Source organism: Miniopterus natalensis, chromosome 12, assembly GCF_054644295.1.
Source record: "Miniopterus natalensis isolate mMinNat1 chromosome 12, mMinNat1.hap1, whole genome shotgun sequence".
NCBI lineage: Eukaryota > Metazoa > Chordata > Mammalia > Chiroptera > Miniopteridae > Miniopterus > Miniopterus natalensis.
The window spans coordinates 36924135-36941212 of record NC_142092.1 but is presented as its reverse complement, the minus strand read 5'-3'; the positions used below and the strand labels follow the sequence as shown (position 1 = coordinate 36941212).

The 17078-nt window shown below is 36.1% G+C and overlaps 1 protein-coding gene across 1 annotated transcript in view; it reads left to right on the top strand.

Moving 5' to 3' along the window:
* ALDH1A1 (aldehyde dehydrogenase 1 family member A1) overlaps window positions 1–15889 on the top strand; it is a 48930-nt gene extending 33041 nt beyond the window's left edge. The window contains exons 10-13 of the mRNA XM_016206668.2: window positions 1740–1904; window positions 6434–6591; window positions 10481–10555; window positions 15314–15889. Coding sequence (XP_016062154.1) covers window positions 1740–1904; window positions 6434–6591; window positions 10481–10555; window positions 15314–15386 — 471 coding nt within the window. The 3' untranslated portion in view covers window positions 15387–15889. The remainder of the gene's footprint in view (window positions 1–1739; window positions 1905–6433; window positions 6592–10480; window positions 10556–15313) is intronic.
* The last annotated feature ends 1189 nt before the right edge of the window (window positions 15890–17078 follow it).

The following is a 17078-nucleotide window of genomic DNA, read 5'->3' as shown; positions in this document are numbered from 1 at the left end:
TGCCAAAAGAAACAGGAAATTATGCTAACCGACCTCATGCAGTTTCCAGTTGAGATAAGTTGAAAGGCTGTCTTGTCATTTCCTGCTCACAAGATATCCTAGTAGTAAAATCTTGAAAGTTAGGCAATGCCAAATATTCAGACATAAAAGCCCCAAAATAACTGGCAAATCAAGTAATAAGTAGTTCAGCGTTATCCCTTTATACTTTGTATTTATCTTGGAGTCACATTTTGGTATAACATAGTGCTGGAGCTAGCTGCTGGTTGTATGAGCACATTGTCAATAACTAGACATTAAAATATAAATTTCCATATTTTTTAGAAGTTAGTGACCATATAAGTTTTCTAACAAACAAACAGACAAACAAATAAACAAATCCTTTCAGCCTCTATATGCCAGTGCATATAAGCAGGTATTGTATTGTCACCAGATATCCACTATGGTCACAGATAGGGAAAAGTTCTGACGGGAAATACATCATGAGATAAAAACCAAAAATTAAAATTAAAAAAAAAAATCATGATTTTTGGAGACAGATTAATATATTAGGATGGGCCAGAGAAGCTTTGCATGGAAGTACATAGATCCTTGACTATTTATTGACAAACTAGAGTATTTTAGCCAGGTGGAGCTACCTAACCTCACCCCATAGTCTGGTTGTATTAAATATTATGCAATAATTTAAATGTCACCTCACTAAATCAACACAACTTTCTTAATCAGCTGGAAATAAAGGAACGTTGTTTTTTTGGATTATTCAATTAAATATTGTGCACCGAGGAGCACTGAGAAACATTGTACTGAATATTATGCCAATTTTAGAAAATGGTTCCTACTTTCAAATAGCATTCAATCTGTTTGGCTGTGGTTGCTGGGTTGTGTGCAGTTAGAACTTTATAAAACCTTTTATTGGGCCTTGAAAGATGGGGGAGATAGTAGAGTCAGAGAAAAGAATAAAGAACATTTTTTAAGTAGCGAGAAAAGACAAGTTAGACTGGCAGGAGGCCCTCACCTTAACTCCTTGATCTCTGAAGATTTTCCTTTAAAACTTACCTCAGCCACACCTGAGGCCAAACAGTCCTCACCAGTGGTTGGGGAGTCCAAGTCACCCAACCCTTCAACGTGCCCACATAGGAGCTGAGGCAATAAGTAGCCCAGCTCCAGTGCGTGGAGGAGAGGTATGTGCTCCTGGTGCTCCTAGACAAAACTCTGCATTCATTTTTCTGCTTATAAAAATATTATTTAATAAACCATTCAATTTCTGTGATTGTGTCACATGTTTAGATGTGGCCCATTTAATGAAGCAGGATGGTAACAATCAGAACAGGCCAAAAATTGAAACCAGACCTACTGACTTCTGCAGGGGGACCTGAACTTGGGAGGGTGACCAGGCTGTGTCCAGCCTGGACCCAGCCAGAGGGAATGACCAGGAATATGAGAAGAACCAAACAGAGGTCTAGAAGTCTTCCTAAAGTCCCATATGCAGCATCTGCTTTCCCACTGCCAGATCCAATTCAAATCTCTATCTTCAAGGTTCATGAAAATATTATCGAAATGTCTTCAAAAGGCATAAAAATAAAATATACCCAAAGAATGAATCTGAGCCTCTCTCAGCTGCTTTATTGAGTATCTGACTGAACCCTAGCATTCTGAAGCCCTCAGTAACAGGCCACACAATGTGTTTTCTTCACAAGCTGCTAATTTTTTTTTTCCCTTTTCATGTGGTATTTTTCAAATAGATTGATAAAGAACAATATGAAAAAATACTTGACCTCATTGAGAGTGGGAAGAAAGAAGGAGCCAAGCTGGAATGTGGTGGAGGTCCGTGGGGGAATAAAGGCTACTTTATCCAGCCCACGGTTTTCTCTAATGTTACAGATGAGATGCGCATTGCCAAAGAGGAGGTAAATGGCTTCATTCTGTTCTGCTCCCTTTATTGCCACATTTTGTCTGCCTGTGTGTACACAGTGTCCCTTGAAAGTTCTCAGCTCTTTGAACATCTTTCTCAGTAAATGTTAGTCTTTATTTCTGTTATTGATAAAGGTTTAAAGTTGTGGTCAAGACTAAAAATAGTAAGGAATTCATGGGGTAGGCCAAAAACATCCAGCCAAACACAGATCAGGATGCTTAACAATTTCTAGGTATGTCCTTCACGGATTTAAAGTAACGAATAAGAAAAGCGGATCTTCAATGTTGCTTTTTCTCCTTTGGAAATAAAATATTTGAAAATAATTGAAAAGTGATAAAATTATGTGCCGTCTATTAATTAATATTTTTTATTTTGAGATTATTAATAGATTTAGTTGCCGTAGTAAGGAATAATACAGAAAAAGTCTTATGTCTCTTTATCCAGTTTCCTTCAATGGTAACATCTTGCAAAGCTATAGGATCAGAGCAAGCATGTAGACATTGAAACAGTCAAGACACAGAACCACATTTCATCACCACATGACTCCCTCATGTTTCCCTTTAATAGCCAAACCCATGTCCCTCCTACCCCACCTTGGCTTGCCCTTAACCACAAATCTGTTCCCTATTTCTATAATTTTGTCATTTCAAGAATGTTAAATAAGTGACATCATACTTCATGTAACCTTTTGGGATTGGCTTTTTTTCACTCAACATATTTCTCTCTGTATAGATTCACCTAGATTGTTGCATATAAGGATAGTCTTTCCTTTTTATTGCTGAGTAGTGCTCCATAGTATGGACGTATCACAGTTTGTTTAAACATTCACCCATTGAAGAACTTTTGGGCTGTTTCCAGTTTGGGACTTCTATGAATAATACTGCTATAAACATTGGTGTACAGATTTTTGTGTGACTGTAAGTCTTCATTTCTCTGGGATAAACGCCCAGGAGTACAATTGCTGAGTCATATAGTAAGTGCAAGTTTTAAAGAAACTGCCAAAATGTTTTTCAGAGTGGCTGAAAGATTTCACATTCCCATCAGCAATACATGAGTGTTCTAGTTTCTCTATATCTTTGTCAATATTTGGTGTTGTGACTATTTCTTTTTAGCCATTCTGATAGGTGTGTGACTAAATATAATAAAACATAATATACTGATCCAAGAATTTTCCCAAATAAAGACGTGGTGGTTGTTCTCAGTCCCTACATGTTATATCTATTCTATTATCCTTATGAATATAACATGTCAAGCTTTTCTGAACCTTTTTGTATTTTGAATTCTCCTTTGAGTCAGTCAACTATGACTTAGGAATATTCTTGTTACCATTCTGTATAGTACATGAGAAACCTAAGGCCCACAAATGAAAAGTACAATGAAACTTCAATTTTGTCGACCTCAGTTTAACAGACTTTGGATTTAATGGACAAAATTTCTGGTCCATATGTCATATGTGAAAATTAATACCTTGTTAATTTTAAAATGCTTTCAATCAAGATTTGCTTATAATTAAATTAACAGGTTATTTTTGTGTGTGTGTTATTAATTCACTGTTATTTTTAACAAATTTTAGTGAATAGGCCATATGTTGGAAAAAATACTGTAGTAATTTTGCTGACAAATAAATATTACATATCTATGACTATAATCTACTTATTTAAGTCCAAGAGTCATCGCTGGTAAACAATGTTTGGCGAATGATTGACACAAGATCACACCTTATGGGGAGAGGTCATTGGTTCTGTTGTCTTGAGGGGTGACTTTCTGTAGCACTTTGAACGCATGCTCACCGATGTTCCCACATGTACTAAGCCACTCCCCAGCCGTGTGCATTTGTTTACTCTAGGTAACTGGTGAATTCACACATTTACTAGACCTATTCAGTATAAATTTAATTTAAAATTACAGTTATACATAGAGAAAACTTTTCTGTGAAATTAAACTTTTCATACATACTTAATTTTAGTTACACAGACATGTTTACATAAGTAAAAACAGGTAAACTAACTAATTTTTCAATATTTTAGCATATGCATTCAGAAAACCTACTCTATTATATAATGGACTTTTGTCTTTAATGGACACCCTTTTGCCCAAATTAGTCTGTTATATTGAGGTTTTACTTTAATTAGGTCACGTGTCTAGTTAAAGGCAGTTTGGGAGCATAACATAATTCTCATGATTCCATTCCCCAAGCCCTTCCACCTGACTAGCTATTGCTCGTACTAACTTAATTCTCCATTCAATCCCACCATAACCTAACATTGTAGAATCTCATGAAACACGTGGGAACCATTCTGTTAAAAGTTGATCAAGCATTAGTACTAGAAGAAAAATTTAGATAGTTCAGGCCAAAATCCAGATTTATAGGTGAGGTCATTGAGATCCAAAGAGCTTGAGTGATTTGTTAGCACCATAAAGCTAGAAGGATTACTTAAGACCGCTTCTTCAACCCCCATTATGTCCATCACTTTGTTCCTGATCAATAGCCAGCCAGTAACAACATCAACAATAGATAATTCCCTATTTATTGAGTATTGCCATATTTGGACAATGTTAAGCATTAAAATGGTCTGCTCTGGCTGCCCTGGAATTCCTCCTCTTATGTTCTACTTGCTGGTCTCATATCTGCCCTTTGGCCTTTTTCCATATAAGACCCGTTTATACACTTGAAAATAGGATTCACCCCCTACATTACCCCTCCTCTCCATGTGCTCCTGGTCCTATATTTTTCACTTGTTTCACTTCCTAATTGTTCCAGACAAATATATTGCAGTTAAATATTTGGTGAGCACAAACTAATTAACAGCAAGAAGAATGTTATTCATAGATATGACACATAACTAGGAAAACCCAGTTTGCATTTAGGAATTGTAAAAACTCTACCTCATGTGCACTGAAGGCTTTTAATAAATATAGAGCTAGATTCATTGGCTTTGGGCTATGAAGATATTACAAAATACACTACAATGGATTAGATTCAGTACACTCAAATGTACTGAATCAAAATCTGTTGATTTGATAGACATATATTTCACGCTCATGAAATGACAGAGAATCTGGGTGGGTTATTTTCTTTACCTCACCTCCACCACCACCAATGTCATGAAATTAGGGGGAAAGTGCAGAACCAGATCTATAAACAGGAAATAAGTAGGAAAAACAAAAAAAGCAGATTCATATGGATAATCAAACACTTTATTTTCTCCATATTAATTCAGCCCTTCACTGAATTGTAACATTTGCATTTACTGACAAATATTTGTCTTATTAGAGCTGTCATTCTTGCTTATCTTGGTTATCAGATAGAAGGGACTAGGAAAAAAATCTTCAAACATTTGGTTTTTTTCTACAGTACTCACAGTAGAGCGCTTGTGTGTTGCTTCAAAGTAGGAGCCTGGAGCCATGTGCTGAGCTCAGTTAAAATCATGTAAGATATTAATACATTTGTTACCGTAGCTGCTATATACCTGGTTTGCAGGTTACAATATCATAATTAGATTTATAACCTTAGGGTTTACACTCAGCATCTCCTGAATGGTAGCCACCCCCTCCTACACTTAGAGCAATGATGAACACCATAAAACTATCTTTTTTTACTTTTATTTTCTCTAATTTACATTAACAAGAAAATTCTGGTAACACTCAGAGGAGCGCCTCTCTCCTTTAATTTTAATATAAGTTTTATGGAAAAACAATACAGGAGTTTAACTTTTAAGAGAAAACCCAGTTGTTTTTCTCCCACCAGGAGGTAACATACAGAATCAGTTAAGTTTGGGCTGCACCAACTAGAGAGTTCAGCAAAAGTGAGAAAGTGTTCAGGCTGGAATGAGCAAGTTGTAATTTGTTTCCTGTGCTGTGATTATAGTCATTGTCAATGAGTTCATGCTTTGGTTAGTACAGAGAGGATAAGAATTTAAGCTCTTGCAGTAATTAACCATTCTGCTTGGTAGATGTGTGTTGAATAAGACTTGGCTGAAGAGTAGAATCTGAACGAAAACTCACGTCGTTTCACCTAACTTGGTTGATTATGAAGAGATCTAAGGCCAATATAATAGTTGCTATTTCAGTGGATGGTAAACTGATATTTAAAACATTATATCAATCATTGCCTACTCATTTATCCACTAGAACAAACGTTGCTCTCTCGGGTTTGCTGTTTATACAGTTACTTGGAACATGAGGAAAACTAGGACGAAATTTTTAAATGTTCCGAAATGGGAAAGTGACTCTGTGGCTAATGATTTCATGCATAATCATTATGTTTTTAGAAGACTGATTCCAATTCTAGAATATGAATATTGCCTTATTTATTTGTATCCCATCTTGTTCTATAGAGAACTTAACAACTGCCTTAACCTGCCATTCCAGCAGCTACCATTCTGATTCTTACAAGTGGGTTTGAGATGAGAGGCAAGATCTTAATTTAGGATAGTTTGTAAGGCAAAAAACGATAAATACTATTTTAAATATTTTGTTTTAACCTATTACTTTGATTTATTATATTCATTCCTTGTGGTATAGATATTTGGACCAGTGCAGCAAATCATGAAGTTTAAATCTTTAGATGATGTGATCAAGAGAGCAAACAATACTTTCTATGGCTTATCAGCAGGAATCTTTACCAAAGACCTTGATAAAGCCATTACAGTCTCCTCTGCTCTGCAGGCCGGGACAGTGTGGTAAGTCAGACCTTTTTAATGTTAACTACATTAACAGGTTCCTTTGAACCTTTGCAGACTTTGATTATTTCACTTGGAATCACGTGGCCTGCTGAAAAAACAGTTGTTACCAAAACAAAACAAAAACCCTGCTATCTTGGAAAAACTTTAGAAGAGTATTTTCTTTAAGTCCTTCCAGCCTCCTGAAATTGCTTGCCCAAATTATTTTATTGATGTTTGGGTAATACAGTATAAGTTTTACTAACTTCTAGGCACTTAGTACTATGCTATACACAAAGGAGATGAAAGTTGTGATTTAATCAAGTTAATTAGATAATGACAGTATTTATTTGGTGTCCTTATGTATGCAAACATTTAATTCTTTCATCAGCTTCTTGCTCTGGAATTATTTGAGATGTCTGAAGATCTTTTTTTTAATCCTCACCAGAGGATATGCTTTTTATTTATTGATTTTCAAGAGAGAGGAAAGGAAAGGGAGAGAGAGGGAGAGAAACATTGATGTGAGAGAGAAACATCGATTGGCGTCCTCCTGCATATGGCCCCCACTGGGGATAGAACCTGAAACCTGGATACGTGCCCTGACCCCTGACCCAGAATCGAACCCTCAACTTTTTGGGATAAGGGACAACACTCCAACCAACTGAGCCACACTTGCTAGGGCTGAAGATCTTAATTTGGAAGAACATATTGAGTTTTGAGAAACATGTCCCTCTCATTTTTGACCTGGTTTATATCTCTGATTTGTATACTTTAATTTAGAGAACATAAGAGCTGAGGTGGTGCCTCTCAAACTATTTTATCCCATGCCCAGCCCCCAGTCCCTGGGCTGCTTTCTTGGTATTTTTTGTCCTGTCGAACCTCACTTTATGCCCTCAGTTCTGGCAACAGCCCAAGATTATTTTCTTTTCCTAAAATGTCACATATATTCCAGTTAAAAATTTGTTAGACATTAAAAAGAGACACACAAGCAATCCTTGCCCCTCCTGATAGTTCCAGGATTGATAGTTCCAGGATCTTTTTCCCCAACCAAAGGGAAAGCCATCATTTAGTTAATATGCACTCTACGCTGGGCACAGCACTGCATTCTTTACATTCATTATCTTATTTTACTCACAGCTACTTTAATACGTCAAATTTACCAATGAAAAAATGAAAGCTTAGCAAGATTAAGATCACACAGTAGATGACAGCTGAGGTTCAGACCTATTTCAGGCTCTAAAACAATGATTCTCAACCCTGACTGTACATTAATTAGAGTCGTCTGAGAAGTTTTAGTCATAGATAAACTGATCTGGGGTGGGGAGTGTGTACATTAAACCTACCAATTACATCAATCTCAGTAACTGACTCTGGGCATAGCTCTTTTATTTGAGGAGTATATTTCAAAGCTTTCACATGATTCTCATGTGTAACCAGGACAGAGGACCACTGTTCGAAAGCCTGATTCTTTGAGAGACTCTTAAATAAAATTGAATTTTTCTTAAATAATCAGTATGACCAATGACTAATGTAGAATTTTCCTATGATAAAATTATTAATAAAATTTATCATTACTGTTGTATGTGTGTATATTATCTGCATCTATTAAAGACTTGCTATATATCAAGCACTATATGAAGCACAGTTCTATACATCACCTTACTTACGCCTTGAGACAGCACTGTTAAATATCATCATGACATTTTACAGAGGAGGAACCATATGCTTAGAGAAGCTAGACAAGTTTCTCAATATCTCCAAGTTATAAGGAGCAGAGCCGGGGTTTGTGGGCATAACACCTCCCTTTACAACAAGAAAGGATCGTAACAAGAGAATCAATTGGCAAGGCTGGTCAATTTGAACATACAGTTTTCTTTAACTGAGTATTTCTCAGTTCTCTGTTTACTAACACTAACATAGTTTCATTTCCAGTATACAGTCTAAAGGGCAAACTTGTTTTCTGTGCTTTTTAACAAAGTTAGGCTTTGTTATATGCCTGTTTGATTTAAGAAGCTTGTTATGTGACATCATTCAACCCAGTGGCGTGGGAATCCCCAGTCAGAAATTTCTCTACTATTAAAATAGAGGCGACCATATTCTTATTAATGAATATCTTAAACCATAATAATGTTCTGGCATTATCCCAGAAGTAGTCACTGCTTGATGTTTTCCAAATAACTACTGAATTCCGGAGTTGTTGGGACTTTACCCATAATTTCAAAGTAATGATTTGATTTTGCAGTTGAAAGAGCAATGAAACAAAGCTGAGACAAGTTGGCTTTTGAAAGTGTAACTTTTTTGCCCGGCCGGGTGTGGATCAGCGGTTGAGCATTGACCTAGGATCCAGGCGATCAGGGTTCGATTCCCGGTCAGGGCACATGCCCGGGTTGCGGGCTCAATCAATAACTCTCTCATCATTGATGTTTCTCTCGCTCTCTCTCTCCCCCTCTCCTTTCCTCTCTCTGAAATCAATAAAGATATATTTAAAAAAAAAAGAAAGTGTAACTTTTTTAAGGAACTATCCCTCCAGGAAGAGAGGCTGGATAAGAACTCTGTGGTCCAGTGAAAATGTGGAAGAAACTCCAGGAATTGGATAGTAAATACTGTAATTGAGAAAATGTCTGAGTATTACCTCAGAATCAAATTAATAACCAAACTCTTCCAAGCATAATGCAATTTATCTAGAAGTCGCACTGTCGTTTACCTATCATAATGATCATAATGGCATAAAGGGAAGGAAGAGTATTTTAAAAGAGTGTTGTTCCCCTTTTAAATAATAATGTTTTCCTCTTGTGTAGAATGAGAATCATGTAGATAATTAGAATTTGCTGTTCACTTTGGCAGCCAGGAAATTTAAAGCTAAACAAATTGTTCATGTCCTGCATAACTGCATTCTAACTGTCCCCCTTGTCTTGATCTTTTATTGTAATTTTTTCTTTTTTAGTTCTAATCACTCATGTTTTTGTAATTATTTTTGTTCAGAAATACTGCAAGGAGTAAACAAATTAATAATGAAATCCAACTCCTGCCAAGGCCTCAGTTTAAGCAGTTATTGAACCAATTAATGAAAAAAATGAACTGAGAAATATGATACATATTATCATTGTGAAAGAAAATTGATTCTAGCCTGTTAAGTACACAACTCTCAAGAGAATTACAAAGCTCACTGAGTAAAGGCAGTAACCAGCTAACAAACTGCAGTCTCTAGCAATCCATATTCTTTGTCATATGGCATACAAGCTATTCTATCTTTTATAATTCAAATTACAGCTTCTGAGGGACATAATGCCCTAACCAAATGGCTGTCCACACATAAAGTTGTACCCTTGTACTAGTTTCTAGGCAATATATACACACACACCAGTGATTTTCAACCAGTGTGCTACAGCGTGTTTAAAACATGCAATACCGAACTGTTCAGTCAGGTGCACTTCTTTCCCCTTAGATTTTCAAATTTAAAAAAATGACAACAGCCAACACAACAATAGCCACCCCAGTGTGAATGAGTCAAAATTATATCTTTTTTTTCTGGTGTGCCACATAATTTTAGTAATTAGTTTATGTATGTCATGAGATGAAAAAGGTTGAAAATCGCTGACTGTGCACAACCCAAGGACACGAACAGTGGTGGGAAGAGGGACTGGGGAGGGCGTGGGACGGGGTGGAATGGGTCATTGAGGAGAAAAAGGGACATCTGTAATATTTTAAACAAAAATAAAATTAAAACAAAAGAAAATCGTTGACTTATACTTCTGCAATCTAATTTATAGTGCTAATTTTTTTGCAATGAGCATGTTATATTGAAATTAATGGAGTTCTTAAACAGCTCTCTGAATTTCTAAAATTCCAGGTTTAGGAGTTATTTACTAGGTAAGTATGATCTATAATATGATATTTTTTTTCTTTCCAGGGTGAATTGCTATAACATGGTGTCTGCCCAGTGTCCCTTTGGTGGATTCAAGATGTCTGGAAATGGACGAGAATTGTAAGAATACCTCTCTATTAAGATAAATTCTTATCTCTATAAAAATGATTGTCACTCCCAGAGGATTAATCCATAGTCCCTACTTGAATTCAAGCTTGCCTCTGTTCTTCCCTAAAGAATCATACGACCAAATCATTTTTTGTTGTTTTTTTATGTTCACCTCTTTTTTTATTGTTGACATTATTATAGATGTCCCCCATTTCCCTCTACTTTACCCCCCTCCACCCAGGCCCCACCCTGCCCTCCCTCTGGCCATAAGCACATTGTTTAAATGCTGGGTTTACCCTATAAGTACAAAAAGGTAATGGCAGAAGGGAAATATAACTTATTAAACTCCTACTATTCATAAGGGACCATCCTAAGCACTTTACTTTGGTTATTGAAAATATTCCCAGAAAGAAGCTAGAAATTATAAATTGGCGATTGTAAGAACTGTGAAAATATAAGAACACTAATGATTTGAATATACCTCTTAAGTAAATAGATTAGTGGCCTTTATCTAAAAAAAATCTTTCAGTGTAAGAGGAATGATTTTTATTTGTTGAACTATTATTGATGTAGACTCCAAAATTTTAAATTACCTGAACTAGTTATTCCTTGGTACTAAAATCTAAACTGAATAGGAAGTTTGACTAAGGAAAACATGTTTTATAGTCCTGATTAAATTGAGAATATATCTAAAAATGCATTTATGAGCCTTCAATTGCTTTTTAAACTGGGGTATATCGACTTTTTAAATATGCACACATACTTAAATACACATAGGAAGCAATGGCAATATGTTTGCTTAATTTTGTCCAAGCAATTTTAACCACTTCATTTCTTAAAATTTTCTTTTATTTAGCAATAAAATTTAAAACTCGTAAAGAAAAAAGACATATCATATACAAAGCTTATCGAATCAAACATGGTAAAGCTGCCCATTTTATAAATAGAAAGTAAAAGTGAGTCTTAGTTTCTAAAGGTCATGCATTCGTGTACTTTGTCATTTAAATAATTCAGCAAAATTACAACAAAACTGTCTTTGGAGAGCTGGTGGGAAAAAAAGGAAATGATAAAGTTACCCATCATGCTTCTCAATTTACATTCATTAAGTACTTGTATGTATATAAGATCAGAGAGCCCCAGAATCATGATACCATATCCCATCCTTCATATAATTGTGGTGGCAGGAGGAATGTGTAAAAAGAGCTATAGTGCAAAATATCCTACATACACTATGAAATATGTGTTAGACTGGAGACATACCTCATGGCGGTAGAGAAGCAGTTAAAGTGCAGAGCACAGTATTTAAGGACAGAAAATTGGGCACCACTAGTATACTATGGCATCTAACTCACAATTTTAATCTGCCCAACAAGGACAGCATTTGTGGTGGAAATAGGAATGGGAGAAGAAAGCAGAAGGTCCGTGATCTCCTTTCCATGTTTAAGATTCTATGGTTGTAACTCCAGTGGAAATTCAGTGGATAAAAACTGAATGGCAGTGATAGAATAAGAGAAGACCTCACAGCAAAGACAGGAGTTTATCAAGGGCGTGAAAGAAGTGTAGGAATTCAGCGAGTGGGAAAGAGGCAGTTCTCAACAGAATGTTACATGTGGCATGTGGAGGGGCCAGTGAATTCGGTTGGCTGGTGGGAATTTATGGGGGTGGAAAATATAAGTCCAGAGTTAAATAGGATACAGACTAAGAAGTTTTGAATTCAAGAAAATTGGATTACATTTTATTAGTGGACCAGTGAAAAGCTACAGATATCTTGAGAATGTTGTTGAGGAGGCAGAGAATGGCAAAAGGTCAACCGATAAAAAATGTATGGCATAGTAAGGAAAACATAACTGGAGGTTAACTGACTTGCACTGAGTCCTGACTCCACCGTTTGCTAGCCATGCAGCCTGGTCCGACTTGTACAACTTGTGAGCCTCTATTTTCTCCTGTTTAAAATGGAGATGTTAACATTCCTCTTAAGATGGGCTTAAAAGTAAAATGACCTCCTGCATGTTCATTCCCTAGGCTTGTAACTGTCACAAATGGAAACTCTACAAATAGAGTCTTCCTTTCCTAGCTCTTTTTCTTTATAATATTCATTATTAGAAAGTCCCTTGGCAAAACTAATTACTACATACAAAAAGCTGTAACAAAGGTTAGATTACTCTGAAGGACAGTTAGTTCATCACTGGCCCAGCTAGCTAACACATTTCACTAGGAGTGTTGAAAATAAACTAATCAAAAGGGATGAAATAACTAAAGTACACCAAACATGTCAATTTTGTTTAATACGATTTGGTCGAAGCATAAGGAAACTGAGAAAGAGAGAGATGAAAAACAGGAACCACCCTTCAGTAATTTCCTAAAAATTGGGAATGTGGGCACAGATACTTTTCTTCTTTAAAATACAAAGAAAAAAGTTATATGGTAATTTTTACTTCAAAAATTCTAGCTGAGGATGCTACTGTTAATGTCCACCTGAAACCAAATTTGGCAAACTTAATAAACAAATCATTTTCTACAATATGTTCAAATAGAACTATCGAAGCGATAACCTCAGACCACTAACTCCCAAGAGTTCAACTGTAATTTCTCCTCAATGATAGGAAGGCAGAATTCATCAGGTGGGAACAGAATCCTCAAAGAGCCAAAAATAGTGGAATGTAGACCCCAGTGTGGTGGTGATGCTGAGCACCTGAACCAGCACTTGCATTTCAGATCATGGTGCTAGCAAAGGAATTAGTTAAATGGCAGAAATTGCTCCCTTTGTGTAACTGCACTAATTTTTATTTAGGTTAATGTAACTTGAGACTTAACTAGTATGCCATTTCAAACTTTGATTGGCTCTCAGCACCCTATACGATATTTCTTTCCTCCTGTCCCTTTTGAAAAGGTGAACATGAAAATGTTATTAACTACTGGCCTTAGAGAGAGAGCTCACATGAGTACTTTTGCTTGATTTTATTTGCAAGTTAGTTCAGCAAACATTTCCTCTCTACTTAATTAGTATCAGGCTCATTTCTGGGTCCAGAGTGGAAAACAGATGCAACTTGTTACTACAGTGAAGGTCCTAGAGGGTATCACTGGGAAGTTTATTGGAAATGCAGAGTCTCAAGCCTCTCTCCAGACCTCCTGAAACAGAACCAGCATCCTGTCAGGTCCCAGGTTATTGGCATATTAAAGATTTTAGAAGCACAGAACTAGTCACCCACAGATGAATAAGATAAAGAGATGTTTTTGTGTTATATCATAGACATAATATATGCATAGGTATGTTCAGGAGCAAGACTGACTTCATCCTGAGTATGAAAACAATCACACTTACTACAGTCCTGGCAGTTTCAAGTGTCCTGTGACCCAAAACACAATGGAAAGCCTATTGGCCAAAATTGTGGATTAATTTATCTAACTTTGTGAGATAAAATACTATCCTTTAATGGGTTTCAGACAACTGAGGCTAAACCCTTTAATTACTTTGAAGAACATGCTCATTGAAGCTTTTAGAAGCATTTTCAGAAGCTTAATGGCCCAAGAAAATAATCAGGGTAAGAGGATTAGGTTACCCAGGAGAAAGAGATGTCTTCTGCATACCTGGCTACATCACCAGAAGGGAGGGGTAGAAAGGATCAAGGTCTTTTTCCTCTGTAAGCCTACATGTGCATTAGTGTTATGATTTTAAGACTTCTCGTAGGCACATGTAATTCAATGCTCTGATCAAAATAATACAGAGAATAACTGCCTGGTCTTTTTACTTATCTCTGTAAAAAAGGTAAGTCATAGTCAGTTTTGAAAACTGGTAGGAGGCCTTGATAAACCTGATAACAAGATACCAGGGTCCCAATTGATTGACCCAGGTGAATGCCTGGTCATTTGGATTGGATGTAAGAGCTGTATAAGCAAATGGCAGGGGCTGGATGAGCAGGAAAACCCAGCAACCACAAAAAGTCCAAAAGGCCTGAATTTAGGCCGATGAACCCTTTCCCCTTCTTAAAAACAAAACAAACAAACAAAAAAGAAAGAAAAACCTCTAACAATAGATCAAATTTTTTATTTTTCCAAGAATCAAAAATCAAAAGATATTGTTAAAACTACAGCTAAAAATATTTTGTTCCATGTCCTCTATTAGAGCATGTTAGAATGAAGATGGGATCATGGTCACTTTTAACCCCCTCATCTCTTGTGGGCTAATCACATATGGTAAATAACTCAGCTAAACTATACTTGAATTTACTAATTTTTCTATACGACCCGAATGATTATGCAGGGTGAGGCAAACAGAGGTGTACAATTGTGAGTATGTGAAACATTGTTTATTCTTGTATTATTATTTACTTATATTATTTTTCCATGTGAACAACTGCAAACCTACTTTTTCCCTACCCTGCATATTACTACTTCTCTCCTTGTACTATATCTGATCTTATTTATTTTAACCTAAACTAGAATTTCTGGGTGTGTATGTGGTGAGTTCCTTTATAGTCAAGGAGAACAATGTCAGAAATGGACAATTTCTGTGAAAATCAACTGAGTGCACATGATCCATTTAAAATGCCCCCAAAAAAATTTGTTTGAAATTTTCCCCACAAGGAGATTTATGTAACACCAGATATCTTCTGGTTGGCTAGCTGCTGTTTGAAATGCTTCTGTACACAGAAAATACCTTCCATTGTTCCTAGTCAGATAAGCAAGAACAAACTTGTACCAAATCACGGACTATAGTAGATTTTGTACTGCTGTGCTAAATTCTGTGGGATTTCCCCCCACTCTCTCTAGGGGCGAATACGGTCTCCACGAGTACACAGAGGTTAAGACGGTCACAATGAAAATTTCTCAGAAGAACTCATAAAGAAGCTACAAGGACAGAGAGAAGAGTCCTCAATGGCTAAGCATCTCTTACAGTCACTAATATATTATGGTGGGTTTCAAATACAAAATTGTTGTTTTCTTGATTTTTTTAAAACATAAGCTAATCATATCAGCATTAATACTACGCATAGAATACTTGACATATACCTTATACTGAATCATTTATCTTCTGGTATGTGACCTCCAAGTCCTATCTGTAATAAGAAGAATGGATTTAGATGCAAGATATCTCTAGTTCCATAGCAGTCATGTGCTTTTCTTTGTAGCTACTTGTCCAGGATAATCATTGTGTAGAAGAGGACCAGTTGTCACTTAGCTTCTTCCCATTAACAGCCCCTTGACATACTTAACGTGCCTGTTAACTGCAGAGTAGATGTGCTCTGTTCCCAGTAGTTGTGAAGTCCTTAGAATTGTTGAAATGTTTCCAACAATGTGTTGTCTTCTTCTCAAATGAAGTAATCCCTGAAATACTTAGCTGTAATCTAATCATAAAGCTTAATAAAAACAACCTTGCATGATTCAGGTTAAGTTTGATTTTTTTTTTAAAGTAGAAGTCTTGGTTATGGTGAATTATTCTCCCTGTCACTCTAAATCAGTGTTAACTTGAGCGTAAAGATACATTTAAAAATGAAAGTCTGATCTACTTATTCTCAAATGGATAAAGAAACATATTTTATTTTCCAGAGGAATTCCTGAAATCAATAGCAAACATTTGAGATAAATGCTTCAGCAAGCATTTATTGAGTTCCTACAAAGTTCTAGGATTAAAACACATAAAGCACTGTGTTAGGTCTTATAGAAAACAGGGGAATAGTGGATGTTCAATCATCTCAGGGTGCTTTAATTTAGTGGAGTACAAAGATGCCATCAGGAAGGAAGGAAGGAGGTGGGGGGAGAAGAGAGGAAAGAAAGAAATGAAAGGGGTTTATAATAGAAATGAGAATTCTAAGAAGCATGAGAGTGCAGTAATGTGCCAAAGGGATAATGATGACCTCTAACTGCAGGAATTGAGAATGGCCTCATGAAGGAAATTTGGCTTTATATGACCCTTAATTGATTATTGATTTGCAGTGACAAAAGGAGAAAGAGATTCCACAGCATAGTCTCTCAGGACAGGTTCTATTAGAAAAAAAAAAACTGGAAAAATTTGATATGCATATGTAATATTTTCCCCTCTTGGAGTTTCAAATTGAATATTGGCACATTCCAGGTTCTGAGTAGCCCTACAAAGCTCACACAGTTTTTCCCAAAAAATTTATTTAACCAGAGAACATGCCTTCTCTCCACCCTCATTTAACACCAGTTAACACTAAGAAGCCCATGTTGGAAGATGCTGCTCTCTGCAACAAGGTAGCGCTGAGTGTTCTGAGGAAATGTCTGGGGATCAAGCAGGGAGCAGATGTCTTCTGTATAAAACTAACTGGACCATACTTACATATTTATTCCCTCAGATAAAGAGCTTCTGTGCACACTCCCATGAAGGAAACAAAAGAAATTAATAATTTTATGTGTATTACTGCACATATTCTAAAATATTCTTAATACAACATTTTAAAACTTAAGACTAGTAATCTTTAGGATAACTTTTTTTTTTCCAGTTTCAGATACTATATAAATAATTAAGTTTACCATTTTAACATTAATAGGTACTTCAGTGACACTATTATTAGGA